This window comes from Magallana gigas, chromosome 6 (assembly GCF_963853765.1).
Source record: "Magallana gigas chromosome 6, xbMagGiga1.1, whole genome shotgun sequence".
Classification (NCBI taxonomy): Eukaryota; Metazoa; Mollusca; class Bivalvia; order Ostreida; family Ostreidae; genus Magallana; species Magallana gigas.
In genome coordinates, this window is record NC_088858.1 from 45,291,789 (window position 1) to 45,311,829 (window position 20,041).

The window sequence follows — 20,041 nt, forward strand, 5'->3', positions numbered from 1 at the left end:
TAAACATTCATAGTAAGCGCGATGGCCTAGCGCATGCGTACCTATAATAGCATGGATTAATTGGAAAACCTTGGCGAGTACGGTGCCTGTATTAAATTCTATGTAATCGACCGAGACTTGCTGAATGCAATCAAAAAAGGCGAAGGCGAAAGTGCGAAGATGCGAAGGCCAGAGTGCAAAGTTGGGATCGAAGGAGTGATAGAAGTATCGCTCCTTCGCCTTCGCACTTTAGGCATCACATCTTCGCGCTTCGTCGTCGCATCTACGCACTTTTGCTCTTTCGCCTTCGTACTATCGCCTTTGCATCTTCGCATCTTCGCCCTAAGGTCGAAGTGGCCCTATCGGAACACCATAGATATATGTAAATGTAATTGTTTAGATGACAACCATACCCCGATGCAATACGTCAATATCTTGTTATAACGGAAGGATTTTTATTTTCTAAGATATACCCCTTCTTAAGTTTATTTGAATATAAATTATAATTTCTGTTACTTTCTGTAAACTTCAGCAGTAAAAATTACAATAGTTTAAAGACTATTTCACAAATAATGAAAAAATATACTGAAAAACTTTAATCTACAAGGGGTCATTATTCTACAGGGGTCACTTTTCTTCATGTGGAATGTGCTCATTTTTATGAAAATGACACTTATTCTTCAGGCAAAGAGGTCATTTTTCTACGTAGAATAATGACCGGGGGGTCATTTTTCTGCGTAGAATAATGACCGGGGGGTCATTTTTCTACGTAGAAAAATGACCCCCGGTCATTATTCTACGGGGGTCATTATTCTTCATTACACCGGCATTGGACGGCTGATGGTATAGAGTTAATACAGGCATTGGACGACTGATAGTCATCTAAGCCAATTCAGGCATTGGCCGACTGATGGTCTAGAGTCAATGCAGGCATTGGCCGACTGATGGTCTAGAGTCAATGCAGGCATTTGACGACTGATGATCAAGAGTCAATTCACGCATTGGACAACTGATGGTTTTAAGCCATCTTGACAATTTTTTCTGGATCTAATGCAGGTTTGTTCCACCTAATGAATGACATTTTGTTTGTTTGGTGATGTTTTTAATGAGATAATCTAAGCATGAGAAGTATTTGGAGTCATTGCTTGATTTGAACATTCTATGCATAAATAAGATACCTCTACATATAACGTCCTTGTACATTTGTCTTTTTGTTCAACACGATACACAACTTCAACTTTTGAGACAGAGCTTGATTTTGATTTAAAAGAAAACAAACCAATTGTTTTAAATTCATCGTTTTTGATGGGTAATATTTTTTTAATAAAGTGCTATATTACAAGAGCGGACCATTTCATTCCTGATGTCTACTCCAATTACAGTTAGACCTTTCTTTACTCCAGCTTGTAGTGGTTCACCTGAAAGACATATTAAGCGTAATACATAAACACAAGGTCTACATGTGTATGCTGCCTTAAATGCACAGTTCCAAAATTTAATTCAGTTTTACATGTATGCAAATGGATTTGATAAATGTGTATATTAATTAATTCAAATGACAGAGAGCATAGGATGGTTTCAGAATTTTGTGAGTGACATAGGAGAACATATGCCACACCAAGAAAAAGTTACGCTACCTGCTGGAATGAAGAAAACAGATGTGTGGAATCTAATGACTTCTGACCTTGACAGTCAGTCTTTGGCAAAGTCATCATTTATGAAGATATGGAAGAATTCTTTTTCTAATGTAACTATTGTCAAGGTATACGTTTGTGTAATATATTTGAGAATAATGAGAAAGTAGAACAATATTTATGCTCGTATAATCACCAAAAATTGGACAAGTGAATAGAGTTAAATGACTATACATTTTTTAAAAACAGGGAAACCCATTTTCAAAGTGCCACATCTGCACAACTTTACATTTTGAGTATGAACAATGTGGAAGATATGACAAAGAAGCAAAGAAGCTCATAATAGACAAGAAGAGAGAACACTGGGAATATGTTAGGTAAATATTACATTTATTTCTTTAAGTTTTTAACTTCATCAATTTCCGATAGTTTCTGTTTTATCTGGTTTACTTCAAGACTGGTTATTTCATGCACTAGTACTTTCGCACTCAGTTTAAATAGATTTACCATGGAGAAATTGATTAATGCGATATTCGTTACAAAGAAGTACAGGTTGTGTCTTTGGCTTTCCCTTCCCACCCTGACCCAGATATGATTTTTCAAAGATAATTAATAAAACTAATATTGAACTGCTGTTAAATTGTTACTTTTATCGTGTCATTTATTTGTATGTTGAATAAATCTTAAATGCGATTTGTAACGAACACACCAATCCTAAAAATTGGTTTTATTTTTCAATAAATTAGTCAAGAAAATATTTAGTTTCAGAGAAGTGAAACAAGGGAGAAATTAAATGTTTTATCCTGTTCTTTTTTCAATTCTAACAAAACTATATGTAGAAAATCTTTTTTCATAATGTTTTGTAAAGGAAAGAGAAGGATGCATACTACATGAGAAGAGAGGCGTCATGTTTGTATCCGAAGCGCTTCCTGACGATAATCATGGACGGAATGGACCAGCAGAAAACTAACATTCCCATTCTATACACCAAAGCAAAAAATTCGGAACAGATTTCGAATCTGCAGCAAGTAAGGACACACTTGCTGGGCGTACTGGTCCACAGAGATTCAGGTAACATATAGAACAATCCATATAAAACATTTGCAATTCAGAACACATTGCTAGTAACTGAAGTACATACGTGTGTCCCTCAAGTTCAATATTTCTGTACTACTTGTTGTTCAGAAACTTCAGGAATGAGAAAAGTTGGATTTGGCCATTTTGATTTGATGCAATATCCACATGATGCCAACTGTTTTTGTAAAAGTAATAGAAAAGACAAGTTTACTAGAGCTTAGACACAAGTGTTATATACAAATGTATATGGAAATCCTTTTTTGGCAGAGTTCAAAGATGCACTAGGAACAGAGCTTCACCTGCAAACAGACAGTGCTTCGGACAACAAAAACAAGACGGCCTTGGACTTCTTAGGATTGCTAGTGCATTTGGGCATATTTGAGGAGGTATTTCTTGTTTACATAATGCACAATTTAATATTGGATTATTTCCTGTTCATTAATAAGTACCTGTTAGTGACATATACAGTGACAAATATTTTATTTCTTCTGTGTTACCTGCACATGCTCCCAGTTGGCCATACACATGAGGACATAGACTCTATGTTTTCAAATTTTTCAAGCTCTTTAAAAGGCGACATTATCACCCCTGCGAATGTGTTCGGAATGTTTTCTTTATCGTTGCTAAGTATGTAGTAAATCCAAAGGTGCTCGAATGAAAGTTCACGAGACTTCACCGAGTTTGTTCAGTTCCTGTGAAATTTCGAGCGGAAGTATAAGTGTTTGGGTAATATTCTTAAAATACGTAAGTACTGGTCAATTTTCATATCATGTCCTACTTTGATTTATGTTAAAACATCAACATCTTTTAGATGTATGTCTTATTTCCATCTAACGGTTATTTGAATTTAACGATGATATTCAGAACAAAGTTATCGTTCGTGTTCAACCACGTGTAGAGTGGTTGAAAATATAAACATTGGGTTGCTAAATAAAATCATAGCCATGTTTGATGCTTGTGGTGTGCAATTCTATGTTTTTAAAATAAATAATGGGTGAATGTTTTGCATAAAAACTTAGTATATCGAGCCATTTTCAAAGAACATTATGCATTTAAAAGTATAAGTCTCTTTCACTATTGATGTTATTACTAGGTCAGGCGCGGATCGAAAATTAATTCCTATATAGGGGGATCTCTACTACGCATGTTAATTGTTGCAACAGCAGGAAAAAAAAACCTATTTTTTATATTGTCACATTTATTTATAGAACACATTTTATCCACCACTTAATGAAAATAAAGTTTAAAATCAATATACGTCTAGAATTTATATTTGACAACAAGTACCTAGATTCTATAAAAAAGACTATAAACACGAGGCACGATTTTTACTGCGAAACTGAAAGGGTCAAATAAAACCACGTGGTTTAAAATTTAAATGACAATAACATTCGCAGGGGTGATTATGACCCTAGATGGTGAAATCTAACTTTACATCAAGTTGAAAAATCTATCATTACAATTGCTTCACGACATCACTGCTGGTTTTTCTTTACAATACTGGAAATGATATTTTTATTTTCAGACCTGCTTCAAGCTTTTCAAAAGCTATCATATGTTGAGCGAGGAAAGATGGTAAAATTGGTTTGGGATTTTAAGGGATGGATGGAAAATAGCCTGATCAACAGCCACAGTCTTATGGATCAATTTGTATTTCGGATCCACACAGTTGACAAAGGTTACTTAAATCAATATACTCAAGAAATAAACAGCAAAATAAAAAGTTCACCAGGATATGAACTTGGTTGGTCACATGGTCAAATCCTTTGAAGCCCGAAGAAGATTTGATCATGTACAAACCAAGTTCATATCCTGTTGAACCTTTTAGCATTGCTGTTTATTACTTATATTTACATTTGAAAAAGACAAATCATTCACAATTGTTAAGATTTCTGAGATTTTATGTTTACAATATTGCTATTTTATAGGTTTATATAATGGAACATACTTGATTAAGTAAATATTTAAATGCGAAAATATGCTTATTTTATTGTACTCTTTATCAATAATAAGATAAGATAAGATATTCTTTTTTTCCTCCAAATTATTGGAGAGTATTACATAATCAAATTATAAATTCAAGTGAAATAGAACAGAAACAAAACATATTTATATATGTACATATTTTGATAGACATTTATAAATTACGACAATCTATTGCAAAGGAACCTCTGTTTTTATACAACATAAATGCAACGATTAACATAATCTGTTTCCATTTTGTATACGATATATTTTTAAAACTTGTACCATTGACACATCCCATAAGGGATAAAAACTGTAATTCTGGATCTTGATTTTCAAACAATATATATTCGTTGACATCAAGAAATTCTAAAATGTTTTCAAGCATAACTTTTCTGTCTTCTAAAAGATTATAACAGCTTAAAAGAAGGTGCATATTATAGCTATCTGTTTCCTTATAACATAAAGGACAAGTTTTACATACAGTTTTCATTGATGAAACGAACTAAAAAGTTGATCAATAGTCGTTTTGAGGGTTCCTCTTTAGCAATTTCCCAAAGCTTATTAGGGCACAAAATCGTATGTATTCTACTAAAAAAAGAGAGTTCAGGGTTCACACGGAGGGAGCTATGCCATTGTTTTTCTTCTGCCCAAATTGTTTTGATAACCAATTTTGAATATTCTTTTTTTTTAAATTAATATTACAGTCGTTAAAAATCACATCGAAGAGCTTATATTTCTTAGCTGTTTGTAACAAGTTTTTAGTTGCAAAAAGTTTTTACATGAACATCAGAAATAAACCTATAAATCCGATTTTGTAAAGAGTTTTGGTCTGATCTGTGTAGTCTCCCTAAAAACAATAAGCGGCATTTATCAATGTAGCCTTGCATGGTCCACAGTCCAATATTTGAGATGCTGGAGAGCAACGGAGAAAATTTGGAAAATCCTTGAATGATTCTTGAGAAGTGTCTTTGTACATACTCTAGGAGTTGCATGTCGGTGAGTGTCAGTGACGACCATATTTCACAGGAGTAGAGGGCAGAGGGTAGCACAACACGTTTCCATATTTTGGCAGACACATCTGGATGAATGTCGGAGTTATTAACACCAATAGAGTATAATGAGTGGATTTCTGATCTTGCATTTTTGCACACTTGTTCTGTTAGCTTGTCAGTTTTCATATTTGCTTGTAAAAGGCAGCCAGCATAAACAGTGTTATCAGACTGAGGAATTTCACTACCAAATAATCTAATACTATAGGAAACAGACCATTTTTGTGTCTTGGAAAAACAATAAAGACACTTTTACTTGGATTGTAATGAAGTCTCCAAGTATATGCATATTTTTCTACTTCTTAGAGTATTAATTGTAAAGACCTTGGCGAGTGGTCATTAAAACAGTATCATCCGCTAATAAAATACCTGGTATGTGTATATCACCCAAAACAAGACCATTACCATTTTGGCAAATTTCAGATAACAAATCATTAATGTTAACAAGAAACATAAAAGCACTTAGGACCCTTCCTTGTTCTACACCTTGTAAAACTTTAAACAAGTTGGAGTTTGCACCACAAAATGACACAAAACATTTGCTGCCATTATACCAGTAATTTATAATTTGCCATAACCTTGAGTCAATATTAAGATTATATAGTTTATATAGGAGACCATTATGCCAAATTCTGTCAAACGCTTTTTCATTATGTAGAAATGCACAAAGTACTGATGAACCTTTATCTACATAATAACTTATTGCTTCTTTTAAGACGTAACAAGCTGGTATGGCACCATATTCACTTCTGAACCCAAATTGCAAATTATGAGGGAATGATACATTTTTGTTAGCGAAGTCATTTTCAATTCTTGATAGAATTATTTTTTCAAACAGTTTGCTCACTACAGATGTCAATGTAATACCTCTGTAATTAGTAGGATCACATTTATCCTTATTGTTACCTTTATAAATAGATATAATTTTTCCAACTTTAAACATTTCGGGTACATACTTCAGGCACGTAGCATCGGAGGGGGGGGGGGCCTGCCCCCCCCCCCCCCCCCCCACTTTTTCTCACAGCAACTAAATTTTTAAAATTTACATATAAAAAATTGAATTATCATGGAGTTGGCCCCCCCCCCACTTTTTTGGAGGATGGAAAAAATTGATATGAAAATAAGGAAATTATGATTTAAATTGAAGTTATATACTATGCCACCCCCCTCCCCATTATGGGGAGCAGAGTGGACCAAAAATCATCTTCGCTTTTAGCCAAGTGTTTCGGTCTACACCCCCCCCCCCCATTATGGGGAGCGGAGTTGACTGAAAATCAATCCTTGGCTAGCAAAGATGCATTTTTAATTGACAACTGACAGTTGACAGCTGAAAGAGAGAGAAAATGTTTGGGTGCAGTACTTTTAATCAGTCAATGAAAAAGTGGGTTATATTCAAAGTAATATCGATCATATAAAGTAGAATTTACACTATTAAGAGGGAATTCAGTACCTGCGCCCCCCCCCCCCCCAGGTGCCTTCTTAATCGCGTAAATTTTACTTAAGGGTGTTGTTTACTCAGGGTTTGAGTTCTCAAATTCGGATTGTTATAAAGTTCAATGTAATGAGTAAAATTTGTTCTAAACAAAAAAAGTATTAATAAAATGAATTATTATTGACAAAACATTTGATATTTTTACTTTATTACATAATTAGGCTCAAACAAAAATAGACTTTTAGCCAAACAGAGGAAATTCGGACTAAATTTTGTAGATTTTGTTTTCCGCTAAAACATTTTTGGCAGTACTCTAATATTGAAAGTTAAGATTTTACATTTTAGTCTATATAATTTTTCATATTTTCTGCTGGTTTTATCTCACTTATTCATTAAAATAATTGTATGGCACGAATTACGAAAATATTAAAAAATGCTTAAAAACGATAAAAGACACCACATCTCAAAATTTTGATCATTGACCTCATATAAATTTTATGCCAACAGAATAAGGTCAATATAAGAAGTTCAATGCTATAAATGTTTCTGTATTATCATCATTCAATTTTTTGTAAACTTAGATCAAAAATGGGTAGGAATTTGAAAACTGATAGAGGAAATTCGGACTGGAATATTTTTTCAAATTGTAGCTGAAATCTTAATGTTTTGTACCTATTTAGTGCCACTGCCATTCATAAAATGTATTACACTTTTTGAAGTGCTTTATTATTTGAAATATATTTACAATTAAGAAAATTTCAATTGTAGTGTAAAATTTGATGGGATTTTTCTTGATTTTTCAAAAAATATTCAATGGCCATTTACTCAGAAAGTAGGTCATTGACCTACTTTTTTGAAAGTGAAAAATAACACTACAATCAAAGGTCTATAACATGCAATAGATGGGGTTTCATTATCATCAGTGGAATTTTTTTTCATTCTGAGTAAACGTCATCCTTAATATGATCTAATTAAAGTAACTGCTATGTAGAGACTGCATTGGAAACATGTCATAGCTAGTATATTATCATATACATTAGATATTTTAAACATACAATCTGAAACAGGACAAATCTAAATACATGTACCTATTATTGGCTTTATTAATAGGGAAACCTTCTGTCAATTGTAAGAGAGTTAATGAAATAGTCAAAAGAATCCACATGTTTTCTTCTCTTGTATTTTTTCAAGTTTGGTTAAGTACACAAATATCTGAAAGACATTAAACAATAGTGAACAAGCATGATAATTAAATTTAATATGCTTTAATGCAGTGTAGCATTAGAAAGAACCGCACAGGATCATACTGTTAACAATTACGGTTACAAGTTGATTGAACTTTGTAAAAACAATGATATGTATATAGTAAATGGTCGTATGTATAATGATAAGAACATTGGTAGATAACTGCAAGTCCGAGGAAAATTTAAGTCATCTTAAGTCTCAAAGCAAAAACTATAAGCGGGTTATGGATGAGTGTATAAAAAATTACAGGAAAAGCATTACCGAAAAAATAAAGAATGTGCGTACTACAAATACCAAAGAGTACTGAAAATTTTTAAATTCAACATGTAAAGACAAAAAGTGTGCTGTTGATATTAATGATTATTTTAATTTTATAAAGGGTATTAGTGAAACTGAGGATGAGTCGCTTGCTGTAGAAAATGATGACTACTTTTTAAATGTCGCTTATGAAAATGTTGACGATTTTCTTAACTGTGAAATAGATGACGGTGAAATATTGGCTGCGGTTAAAAATTTAAAAAACAACAAAGCAGCAGGTTTTGACAGAGTGTTGAACGAACATATTTGTTCTACTATTACTGGTTTTTTTACCAGTGTACAAAAAATTATTTAATGTTATTTTTGATAGTGGTATTGTTCCAGACGAGTGGTTAATTGGAATTGTAAAGCCTATTTATAAAAACAAAGGGGACCCTACGAAACTTGAAAATTATCGTCCTATAACTTTATTAAGTTGTCTTGGTAAACTTTTTACATCTATTTTAAGCACACGGCTGGAAGCATATGCAAATGAGATTAATATAATAAGTGAGAGCCAAACTGGTTTCCGAAAAGGCTATTCTACCCTAGATCATGCGTTAACTTTGCAGTTTTTAGCTCACCTGAGCTGAAAGCTCAAGTGAGCTATTCTGATCACATTTTGTCCGTCGTCCGTCTGTCCGTCTGTCCGTCTGTAAACTTTTTACATTTTGAACTTCTCCTCAAAAACTGCTTATCCAATTTCAACCAAATTTGGCACAAAGCATCCTTATGGGAGGGCGAATATAAATTGCAAAAATTGAAGTCCGATCTGTATTCAAAGCGGAGAAAACCTTGAAACTGTAGAGAAAAGGGGGGTGCCTTTTTAAAAATCTTCTTCTCAAGAACTACCGAGGCAAATTCAACGTAGTTTAGCATAAATTATCCTTATGGGAAGGAAAATATAAATTGCAAAAATTAAGGGGTAATTTTGTTTCAAATCGAAGTTATTACGAAAATAATAATAAAGGAAAGGCGTGTTTCAATCGGGCTCGGCATCCGGTAAAATGGGTAGGCAAGACTTGTCCTGGGCAAAACAAAAGATTGGCAGTTATTAATCTGCCAATCTCATTAAAATTTCAGGATATTTGATGGACTAGTATATTTGTATTCGCTGTAAATATTGCTGCAAAATAATGCGTATTTGGAATTGACGATTGCCGATCTGCCCCGGCATTTATTTTGCCACGGCCCGGCTTTGCATACCCATTTTACCAAGACTCGTATTTCATACTTCTAAAAGGAGGTTCTTTGTTTAAAGCAGCCATGACATTAAACGAAAAAGGGTCGATCTGACTATGATGAATTTGCTTGTTGTGCAACAGTTCGCGTATGAAGGGAAGTTTTGAAACATGAAAAATATATTGGTGCCGATTTTGTGAAGTAAATTGAGGCTAAATATTTCAATACGTTGACAGTTTTCACACATGACGTTGGTGTTAGCTTGTTCTGATTTTCGTTTCGTTTTCATTATTAATGCTTTGTAACCTGGAAACTATCGTCTGTATTTCGTGATTTTTACGTATCAAATCAATCAGAGACTTCGGTAAATCAAACAGTTACGTTAACTGTTTACCTGCGCAAATTAAGCAAAATCTGATGTAGGGGTACTGAAATACAATTCATTCTATCGGTAATTCGGCATTATCTTTTGCGTAATGGTAGATTAATGCAATAGGTTTTGTTGAGATGCTCGGCATTTTCTCTAGTTTATTCAGTTTAAATAGAGTTTGATATCGCTTACGGAAATATGTAGGTATATCCATGTATATATATATGATTCATTTCGAAAAAATAAATTGTGTTCTTTATTTGTTATACATGTAGTGCATGTTGTTTACAATTTCTATTTACTAAACATATTTGAGTGTTAAGCTTCGAATTATAAGCAAGATACAGATATTTGCTCACAATTCTATGTTTGTACACAGATCTTAAAAGCTAAAGATTAAAAAAGTATAAAAAATTGTCAATATTTATTACGGAAAGGTTCAGAGTTTGATGTACGTTTATATCCCATATATAAACTATTGTTATGGATCTTTTTTAGATCTGCAATACTCAACATATGATATGACTATAAAATCATCCTGTTAGAAAAGGGACTAATGATTATAAACATAAGAAATATCCAGGGGAAAATGGATTTTATTTATACAGGATTTACATGAATTATTGTACATTGTCCAGATAGTTTGTATTATGACTCCATTGAGCTGATTTTATCATACCGCTTGTTCCTCAGGTGAGCGATGTGGCCCATGGGCCTCTTGTTATCAGAAACTCTTATGAAACAGAAAAAGAAATTATTTTGTGCCTTCATCGATTTTAAACAAGCATTTGACACTATTTGGAGAAGTGGATTATGGTACAAAATGTCAAGAAATGGTATTAGTGGAAAATGTTATGTTTATATTAAAAATATGTACCAGGGTATTAAATCTCTTATTAGTATGGATGGTACCACATCTGATTTTATAAACTGTAATGTTGGAGTTCGCCAAGGCGAGAACCTATCACCATTTTTGTTTTCATTGTATATCAGTGATTTAGAGAATATCTTATTAGACAAAAACATTGAAGGTCTCAAGAGTATTTCTGATGCTATAGAAAATGAATTATTTATGTATATGAAACTGTTTATCCTTTTTTATGCTGATGATACTGTAATTATGACTGAGACTGCCGAAGACCTCCAAAATGCACTGAATGAATTTTATGTATATTGTAGTCAATGGAAGTTAAAAGTCAATACTGACAAAACAAAAATTTTGATTTTTTCAAAAGGCCCTCTACCGAAAAATGTGTTTTATTACAATAAGGTTGCTATAGAAAATGTCAAAGATTTTAAATACCTGGGTATAATCTTTTCCAGAACAGGATCATTTGCTAAAGCTAAAAAACATTTGTGTGAACAGGCACAGAAAGCAATGTACAGTGTTATTAGAAAAATAAGACAATTTAATTTACCTGTCGATTGTCAGTTTGACTTATTTGATAAAATTGTAGCCCCAGTGTTATTGTATGGGTGCGAAATTTGGGGTTACGAAAATATAGAAGTTATTGAACGTGTACATTTAAAATTTTTAAGAAATGTTTTTAACTTAAAAAGTAGTACACCATCCTATATGGTTTACGGGGAAACAGGTCGTTTCCCTTTATGTATCAATGTATATACCAGAATGATTTCCTACTGGTCAAAGTTATTTACAAACTCCGAAAGCAAAATTGTATCTGTTTTATATAAGTTTTTGGTCTTGCAATATCAAAGGGGAAATATGTCAAACTCTTGGATTGTAGGTGTTAAAAATATTTTAGATATGTGTGGTTTTTCAAATATTTGGTATGAACAAAATATTGTAAATGTAAAGTGGATTTCTACAATTGCAAAACAAAGGTTACAAGACCAATATATCAAAAAATGGTCTAGTGACATTAATGACTCGTCAAAAGGGCAAATTTACAAGATTTTTAAGAAAAATTTTAATTATGAAAATTACATTAATATATTGCCACTTAGGCTCAGAAAGGTTTTTATGAAATTTAGAACCTCAAATCACCATCTCCCAGTGGAGACTGGGAGATGGTACAATACACCTTTAAACCAAAGAGTGTGTAAACTGTGTAATTCTGGTCAAATTGCTGACGAATTTCATTATATTCTGGAATGTAAAGAACTATTGACATTTAGACGTAAATATCTTGATGAAAAATACTGGTTAGCGCCAAATACTATTAAGTTTTGTGAACTTATGTCTTGTTCAAATGCTACAAACCTGAAAAAATTATGTTATTTTATTATCAAAATATACAGTTTGATATAATAGTCTGTCCTCCATTATTATACTTTTTCCTATCTTCATTGTATATATTGTATATTTATGCTTATTTACTATTTATTTACTACTTATTTATTCATTTATACAATCTACCTCTGACTTTTGAACTGTATATAATGATTGACCTCATGTACCATTCCATGGTGTGAGCGAAATAAACTGAATTGAATTGAATTGAATGCCTACAGCTGAAAACATAATAGAAACTAAGTAAATCGAGTGTGATAAATATTCCCAAAGAGTTGTGCTATAAATTTCCTTTTGTTGTACATTATTAACCTTCACATGTCATGAGACTGCAGACCCTTGAATGGAAGCCCTGATATCAAGGAGCTAAGGAGAGGAAGGCTAAACGTATATTCTGAAGAAACCTATTCTAAATTGTGACCCAGTTACTAAAGTAGTTATTATACTAGCTCTTTATATTCTGAGATTATATTTTAATATTTCCAGTAATGTGTAAAAAGTTATACTAAGTACACAAATACATATGCATTTTTTTTTTTTTTTATAAAACATATTCTTTTATGAAACCTCACCATAACAGCGAACAATTTGTATGTTATATGTATACATCTATACATGTACTCATAACTCATTTGATTTACTTTTAAGATGCAATGTTGTACATATACAAATCAAATATTTATTTAAAAGCCATAGTAAAAAAATATGTTTAACTTACTTGAAGGAAATGATTTGGTGAATAAAACTACTGTACAACAATATTTTCCTTTTATAAAGGAAGTTTATCGTTTATATAAACAAAAGCCACAACAATACAAAAACAACATGCACAACGGGATATTGTTTTACTAACACGCACAATAGTCCTTTTCTTCCAGGGATTAACAAATTAGCATTTGCGACATACCTAATTGACAGGAAAACAGTTTCCCTAAGGATTATAAAGGAATTTTGAAATTGTATTATATAACATGATAAGTGCCATACCAACCTTAGTCTTGCAAAATCATGTAAAAGTTATAAATTTGAAAGCTGTTATAGCAGTTAGTCGCTTTATGTTGTGCAGCGAATCCCGGCTACTTGAATTTTTCGTAAATAGTAAAAAATAAAACACTGTCAATGTTTCTTTGTCGAACGATAGGTCGTCTTTTAGAGCTTCTGGCAAACCGAAATTAACTGCCCAAAACAAAATGAAAGTAGAAGATATCATAGTCAATTCTTTCTAGGACTTTTCGGGAACATAATTATGTTAACTACGGTACTAGCGTTTCGTGTTTTCATAAGTTTGAAGCATTGCTGTGTACATGTATGTAGTTTACATAACACTTATAAAGAAACTATTCAACAGTATTTATTAACAATATAAGTTTTATCTATAAACAAAATATTAAGGGGGATATCTTATGATATGATAAAACATAATTTGTAAATGCATGGTAAAAACGCTCTTCAATATTCCTCATTCATATTTATGCTGCACTATATGTAGCCTTGATAATCAAAGAAAATTGACAAAAAGGGTAAAGGTACACTATATTATACAGCTAATAAATGTTGTCCCAACTGCATCATTTTCAACCGCCCTCAGTTTGGGTAATCTGATTAAAATCGGATTTCAGCAGGCACGTATCTTGGGGTAGGGTGGGGGGGGGTGTCCCTTCCCCTCCTTTTTCTCGCAGCAAACATTTTTCTTAAAAATATCATGGAATTTACTCCTCACTTTTTGGGAACGATGTAAAAACTGAAATGAATGGAAGGTACATTGCAATTAACAGTGAAGTTGAAGGTAAATATAATATAACTACGCAACCCCCACCCCCCGCCCCCTCCCCCACGGAGATATGATTTTCATGAATGTGAGAAGTTCCCTTTTTGGATGTTTGTCAAGTTTTTTTTGGATGAGTCTGGTTCCCCCACTTTCAAAAACGATGTTACGTGCCTGTTCAGGTTAGGGTACATGTATATTGAATCACGTATGCACACGATGACCGCACCCGATTATATATAATTATGCCCATGCAGACAAGTGACGTAATATTTTTTCTCATAATAAAAATTTTTTATACCCTCTACCTAAAGATATAGTATATTATTAGGTAGAGGGTATATGTTTTCTATATCATAAGAAAAACATATAACGTCAGGTGTGTGTTGATAAATGGTAAAAGGAAAATAATACTTAATTATCTTAAAGATTTTTATATATTTTCTTGGTAAAAACTACTAAAAAGAAATACTTTTAAATAATATTTCTATTATCTTAAAAATGTTCATATATTTTTTTCAATGGTCGTATGATAATGTAGAAAAACATGGTTTCCTGCCCTATTTTCTTCCCCGATAATGTACTGCTAGTAAGAATTGGAAGTTGACCATTGAACATGAATAAAGAATACATAAAGTCATGTGTTATTTTGTAATAAAATATTGTAGTGATTTGACCCCCCCCTTTGTTATTTTATTTTTAGCATGTCCTTTAATGTTGCAGATGTATTATAATTGTACATATGGAGAGGAATATTTGTACTTATAACGGTATAGATTGATAATGAACCTTAATAACTTACTTTCGTATCATTCAATCATTGTTGACATGTGTTACATTCCAACATGTGCACTTTCGTTTTTGCACTTCCTGTGTGTCAATCGTAACTACTCGGCCATTTCGTCTGGCGAAAAATAATAATATTTTTCGCCAGTGGAAATGGCCGAGTAGTTGGTGTCATAACAGTATTTCACTGAAGGTTCACGTCAAAACATGGCTGAGCCAAAATAATTCCCGAATTTTCCTTTGAATTCGGAGCGTTTCAGCGCGCGACAGGAGCTGATTTTTTTATGAGCTAAAAAACAATGTGTAATGGGTCTAACTATCCCATTTTTTTAATAATGCGAGGTCATTTGAATTTTTGATGCGTGTTGTTTCCGGAGGGGGGTGAAAAGGCCCGGGCTTGATTTTCAAGCACATGTGTAACTTCGAGGTAAAAAAAGTCCGACGCCTTGCTGGATGCACGTGTGTATTTTGCTAGAAAATTGTAAATGAAGCGTTGTTTAAAAAGATGTCAAGAGGATTTTTTCCAGAAGTTCGTTTTGAATTTTTAATCTGTATGTAAAGTTGTGCAATTTTGGTAAGAATATATAGTAAAATTTAATACTGTAGTGACACCTGCAGGGAAACGGGTTTGCTGTGTTAAAAATTGTTTTACCTGTGCTTTAGGTGTTGAATCAGTGTGTTTAGACGAAAAATGACAAACAATGGGGTTTTGTAGCCAGCAGCACGCTTATTTTGTTTTTAATGATGCATACAAAATTAGCCCACATTTCCTCTGAAATGTTCTACTGCCTCAAAACAATGACCCATTTATAATAGATCAGACCGTCTAAACTGCCCGAAAAATTTTCAGCAGATCAAATAGGATGTAGTATTCATCGTCGTAAGCAACAAAATCTTCTACGGGCTGTGAGTTTCAAATAAAATCGGTTGTTTAGGCCCTTGTGTTACAGTAAGAAATTCTCAAATTATGTCCAAAATTGAGAAATATTGGTATGAAAGCGGAAAACAGCTGAGACGCATCACTAAGGCAGGGTCATCGAATATTTTGCTGACTTGATTTCTGGGGTCCACGTGATATTAATTAAATTGCGTCATTTTATACATTTTCATACATCACTTGTCAATTTAAAACCAAAAAATCACTGAATATCAAAACACCGTGTAAATGCATACAGTATAACTTTGATCATATTTTTATAAATCAGTGGCCACCGTGTACACCGTGGTGTTAAATATCGCTCATAACTTTCTGAAATGAGTAGATATCTTCATAATTTTTTTTTAGTCACACAACAAAATGAGTATTGTTACGACCCATAAACATTGCTGATTAAATAATTTATTTACCTATTTATTTATTTATTTATTCCAATATTGTTATTACACATAGTTGTTTATTTATTGTTGATATTGTTATAGTATGTTCCTATGCGATTGTTGAAAGGTATTTATAATATATAAAGGATTTGTTTTAACATGCAAATCGTGATATTTGTTTTAGTACGGTACTGTACTACAGTGTTTTGTATATACAAGGATTTCTATCCAGCAGAAATACTACGGCGAATTTATTCAACCAGTAATGATACACATCAGAACAACTATCTGTCGCCTATATCTAACTTACAACTCTATTTACAAGGAATTAATGCGTCTTGAGTACTCTGGGGCAAAATGATCGCTTACAAGTTATGTCAACACGTGCTCAGCACTACGCCGCTTCAGAAAACTATTTTCTGCTTTATATACTACAATCTGCGTTGTTTAATTACTTACGTCTGACTGTTAAGACATCGATAAATACTTTGTGTTAGCTGCACCATCGTCTTTTTGAGCGGAAACCCTGTAATGTTTTCGTTCGCAGACACCATTTTACTTCATGAATATTGATTAGCGGGTCACGTGATAAAGGCTTATATAAGGCCGAGCCCGATCAGAATTAGACACTTCGGTCACTTCGTGTTTGAGATGAGTCAGCTTCAGCTCTTTTAGCCCGACTTCCCGGCTACGAAGGTGAATATTTTGCACCTTCTCTTTTAGATAGGCATATCTGAACATAGGTTCCATTCATGATATGTTAAGGTTTTAGTAGATCTTCAGCATCGCCTTCTGCATCATATTCAGCATCCCTGCTCACCCTCCTCAGAAGGTGCAACCAAATCGAGTTCAACACCTTTCAACCCCTACTACTAGAATTAGAACTTGGTTTCTTATATTTATATAATTCATTTATATAATTCATCAAAAGCCTAGGTTATTTCATCAGGTGCACCTTAATAAGGTGCAAGTATATACTATTAGTTGTAGTTGTTGTTTACACCTTCTATTAAAAAGTCAGCACCTTCCCCTATAGACTGTACCTTCTACGTTTAGGTGCATAGATTTCATTAAAGGTAATAATTAATACAACCCCGAGACTCAAGACAGCACCTAGACCTATGAAGGAGACCCTCCAGAGGAAGATTCTTGAATTTTATATTTTATAACTGAATAAATTTGTATTGATTTTAAATAATCTTGTCATTACTCATCTTCTACCAGGTACAGAGGGCTCACACATTTTGAAACAACTGAGACCTTACAATTAAAGTTAAAACTAGTGTATTTTAAACATCAAATAGGTACCAGTCTGTTAAGACATCGATAAATACTTTGTGTTAGCTGCATCATCGTCTTTTTGAGCGGAAACCCTGTAATGTTTTCGTTCGCAGACACCATTTTACTTCATGAATATTGATTAGCGGGTCACGTGATAAAGGCTTATATAAGGCCGAGCCCGATCAGAATTAGACACTTCGGTCACTTCGTGTTTGAGATGAGTCAGCTTCAGCTCTTTCAGCCCGACTTCCCGGCTACGAAGGTGAATATTTTGCACCTTCTCTTTTAGATAGGCATATCTGAACACAGGTTCCATTCATGATATGTTAAGGTTTTAGTAGATCTTCAGCATCGCCTTCTGCATCATATTCAGCATCCCTGCACACCCTCCTCAGAAGGTGCAACCAAATCGAGTTAAACACCTTTCAACCCCTACTACTAGAATTAGAACTTGGTTTCTTATATTTATATAATTCATTTATATAATTCATCAAAAGCCTAGGTTATTTCATCAGGTGCACCTTAATAAGGTGCAAGTATATACTATGAGTTGTAGTTGTTGTTTACACCTTCTATTAAAAAGTCAGCACCTTCCCCTATAGACTGTACCTTCTACGTTTAGGTGCATAGATTTCATTAAAGGTAATAATTTATACAACCCCGTGACTCAAGACAGCACCTAGACCTATGAAGGAGACCCTCCAGAGGAAGATTCTTGAAATTTATATTTTATAACTGAATAAATTTGTATTGATTTTAAATAATCTTGTCATTATTCATCTTCTACCAGGTACAGAGGGCTCACACATTTTGAAACAACTGAGACCTTACAATTAAAGTTAAAACTAGTGTATTTTAAATATCAAATAGGTACCAGTTGCGTTTCAATTGGCGCCCAATGTGGGGCCCTCACATAATCTGTACTTGTAGAGAAGGTGGGTAACCTGACAGAATGTCTGTACCTACCCCAGAAGGTGCTGACTCAGTACCTACCATGGATTCAAGTGAGGAGGTTGTATTTAACCCTCAATATCATTCATCTTGAAAGCATGTCTTAGATTCTCTAGAAGCCAACTTGAGTTGCTCTCAACACCTAGACAATGAATGTGATGCAGAGGGCGATGTGGCTTATAAAAAGGGTCATGCCACTATCCTCCAAGAACTGACTTCTCTCAGATACACTTTATTACGCGAAGTCAGGAACCTATGTTCAGAAGCCATAGAAAGAACTTTTGATGTTCGAAATAGACTAGCAAAAGATATGACAGATCTGCGCTCAGATGTAGAAAATCAGCTCTCAGACTTACACTACAGGGTTACACAGCTAGAGAGATCACACCAACAAATACTACAAACATTAGATATTCAAGAAATTAAGTCAGCAAGACCCAAATTCAACTCATTGCTGGAAAATACTTCTCAAAACCAGAACAAGAATTATGCAGGGTCAGTACAGACTGCAATGTGTTTGGCAGATGAGCCAGATATAGATGGTACATCAGTTCGTTTTTCCTGTCCTTCTCATATCGAGCACAATAAAAGGGGGACAACTCCTACACCTCAATCATCCAACTCTAATGGGATAAATGGGGGGTCCCAAGGCAGTGTAAACCCTTTTTACCCTTCAAATCATGGTCAAAGGGGGACAACTAATACTAAATCACAACTCTTTGAGGGAACTGAAGATCTTGAAGAGTACCTTGCCCAATTTCAAATAATTTCTGAAATAAATGGTTGGGATTATACTACTAAATCCTTCAACTAGCAGGTTGTTTGAAAGGACCAGCACGCTCAATTTTGAGTGAACTCAACCAGACAGAACCTCGAGACTATGATAGCTTAGTACGATCCTTAAATACTCGTTATGGTTCGGTAGAAAGAGCAGAGATTTTCCGCACTAGACTCAAAACACGAATGAGGAGCAAGGACGAATCCATCCAAGAGCTAGCACAAGCTATCAGAAAATTAACAAGGCAAGCGTACCCAAGCGCGCCAGCTGACATAACCGATGTCTTGGCAATTGACCACTATATAGATGCCTTGCCGGATATAGATATGAGATTAAGAATAAGAGAGGCTCATCCTAAGAACATCAGTGATGCAGAGTCACAAGCTATTCGTTTAGAAACTTTCAGGTAAGCAGACAAACAGAGAGGACGACTCGTCAGAACACTTTAAAATGAGACGGATTTTTATGTTAAAAGTATAAATGCTTCCACCATGGATAGCAGTACAAACCACTTTCAAGAGGAAGTCTGCAAAACCATCAAACATGAATTCTCTAGTTTGAGAGGTGATTTTAAATCAGTCTCCCAAGATCTAAAACAGGTTGTGCATAGTTTACGACCTTCTCCTCCACACAGATTCATCCAGCAAAACGGAAATAGGGATTATAATTTTCAAAA

At 33.7% G+C, this 20,041-nt stretch overlaps 1 protein-coding gene and 1 long non-coding RNA gene across 2 annotated transcripts; both read left to right on the plus strand.

The window, feature by feature from the left end:
• The first annotated feature begins 1,502 nt into the window (after nucleotides 1-1,502).
• Nucleotides 1,503-2,911, plus strand: LOC136276400 (uncharacterized). Its single transcript, XM_066088294.1, has 4 exons — nucleotides 1,503-1,741; nucleotides 1,863-1,990; nucleotides 2,482-2,684; nucleotides 2,799-2,911. Exons 1-4 carry the CDS (start codon nucleotides 1,535-1,537, stop codon nucleotides 2,909-2,911), a joined length of 651 nt encoding a protein of 216 aa, XP_065944366.1. The 5' UTR covers nucleotides 1,503-1,534.
• Nucleotides 2,912-2,962: 51 nt separating this feature from the next.
• Nucleotides 2,963-4,368, plus strand: LOC136276546 (uncharacterized). The gene is made up of 2 exons (XR_010715047.1): nucleotides 2,963-3,434; nucleotides 4,216-4,368. It is a non-coding gene; the product is annotated as an uncharacterized lncRNA (long non-coding RNA).
• The last annotated feature ends 15,673 nt before the right edge of the window (nucleotides 4,369-20,041 follow it).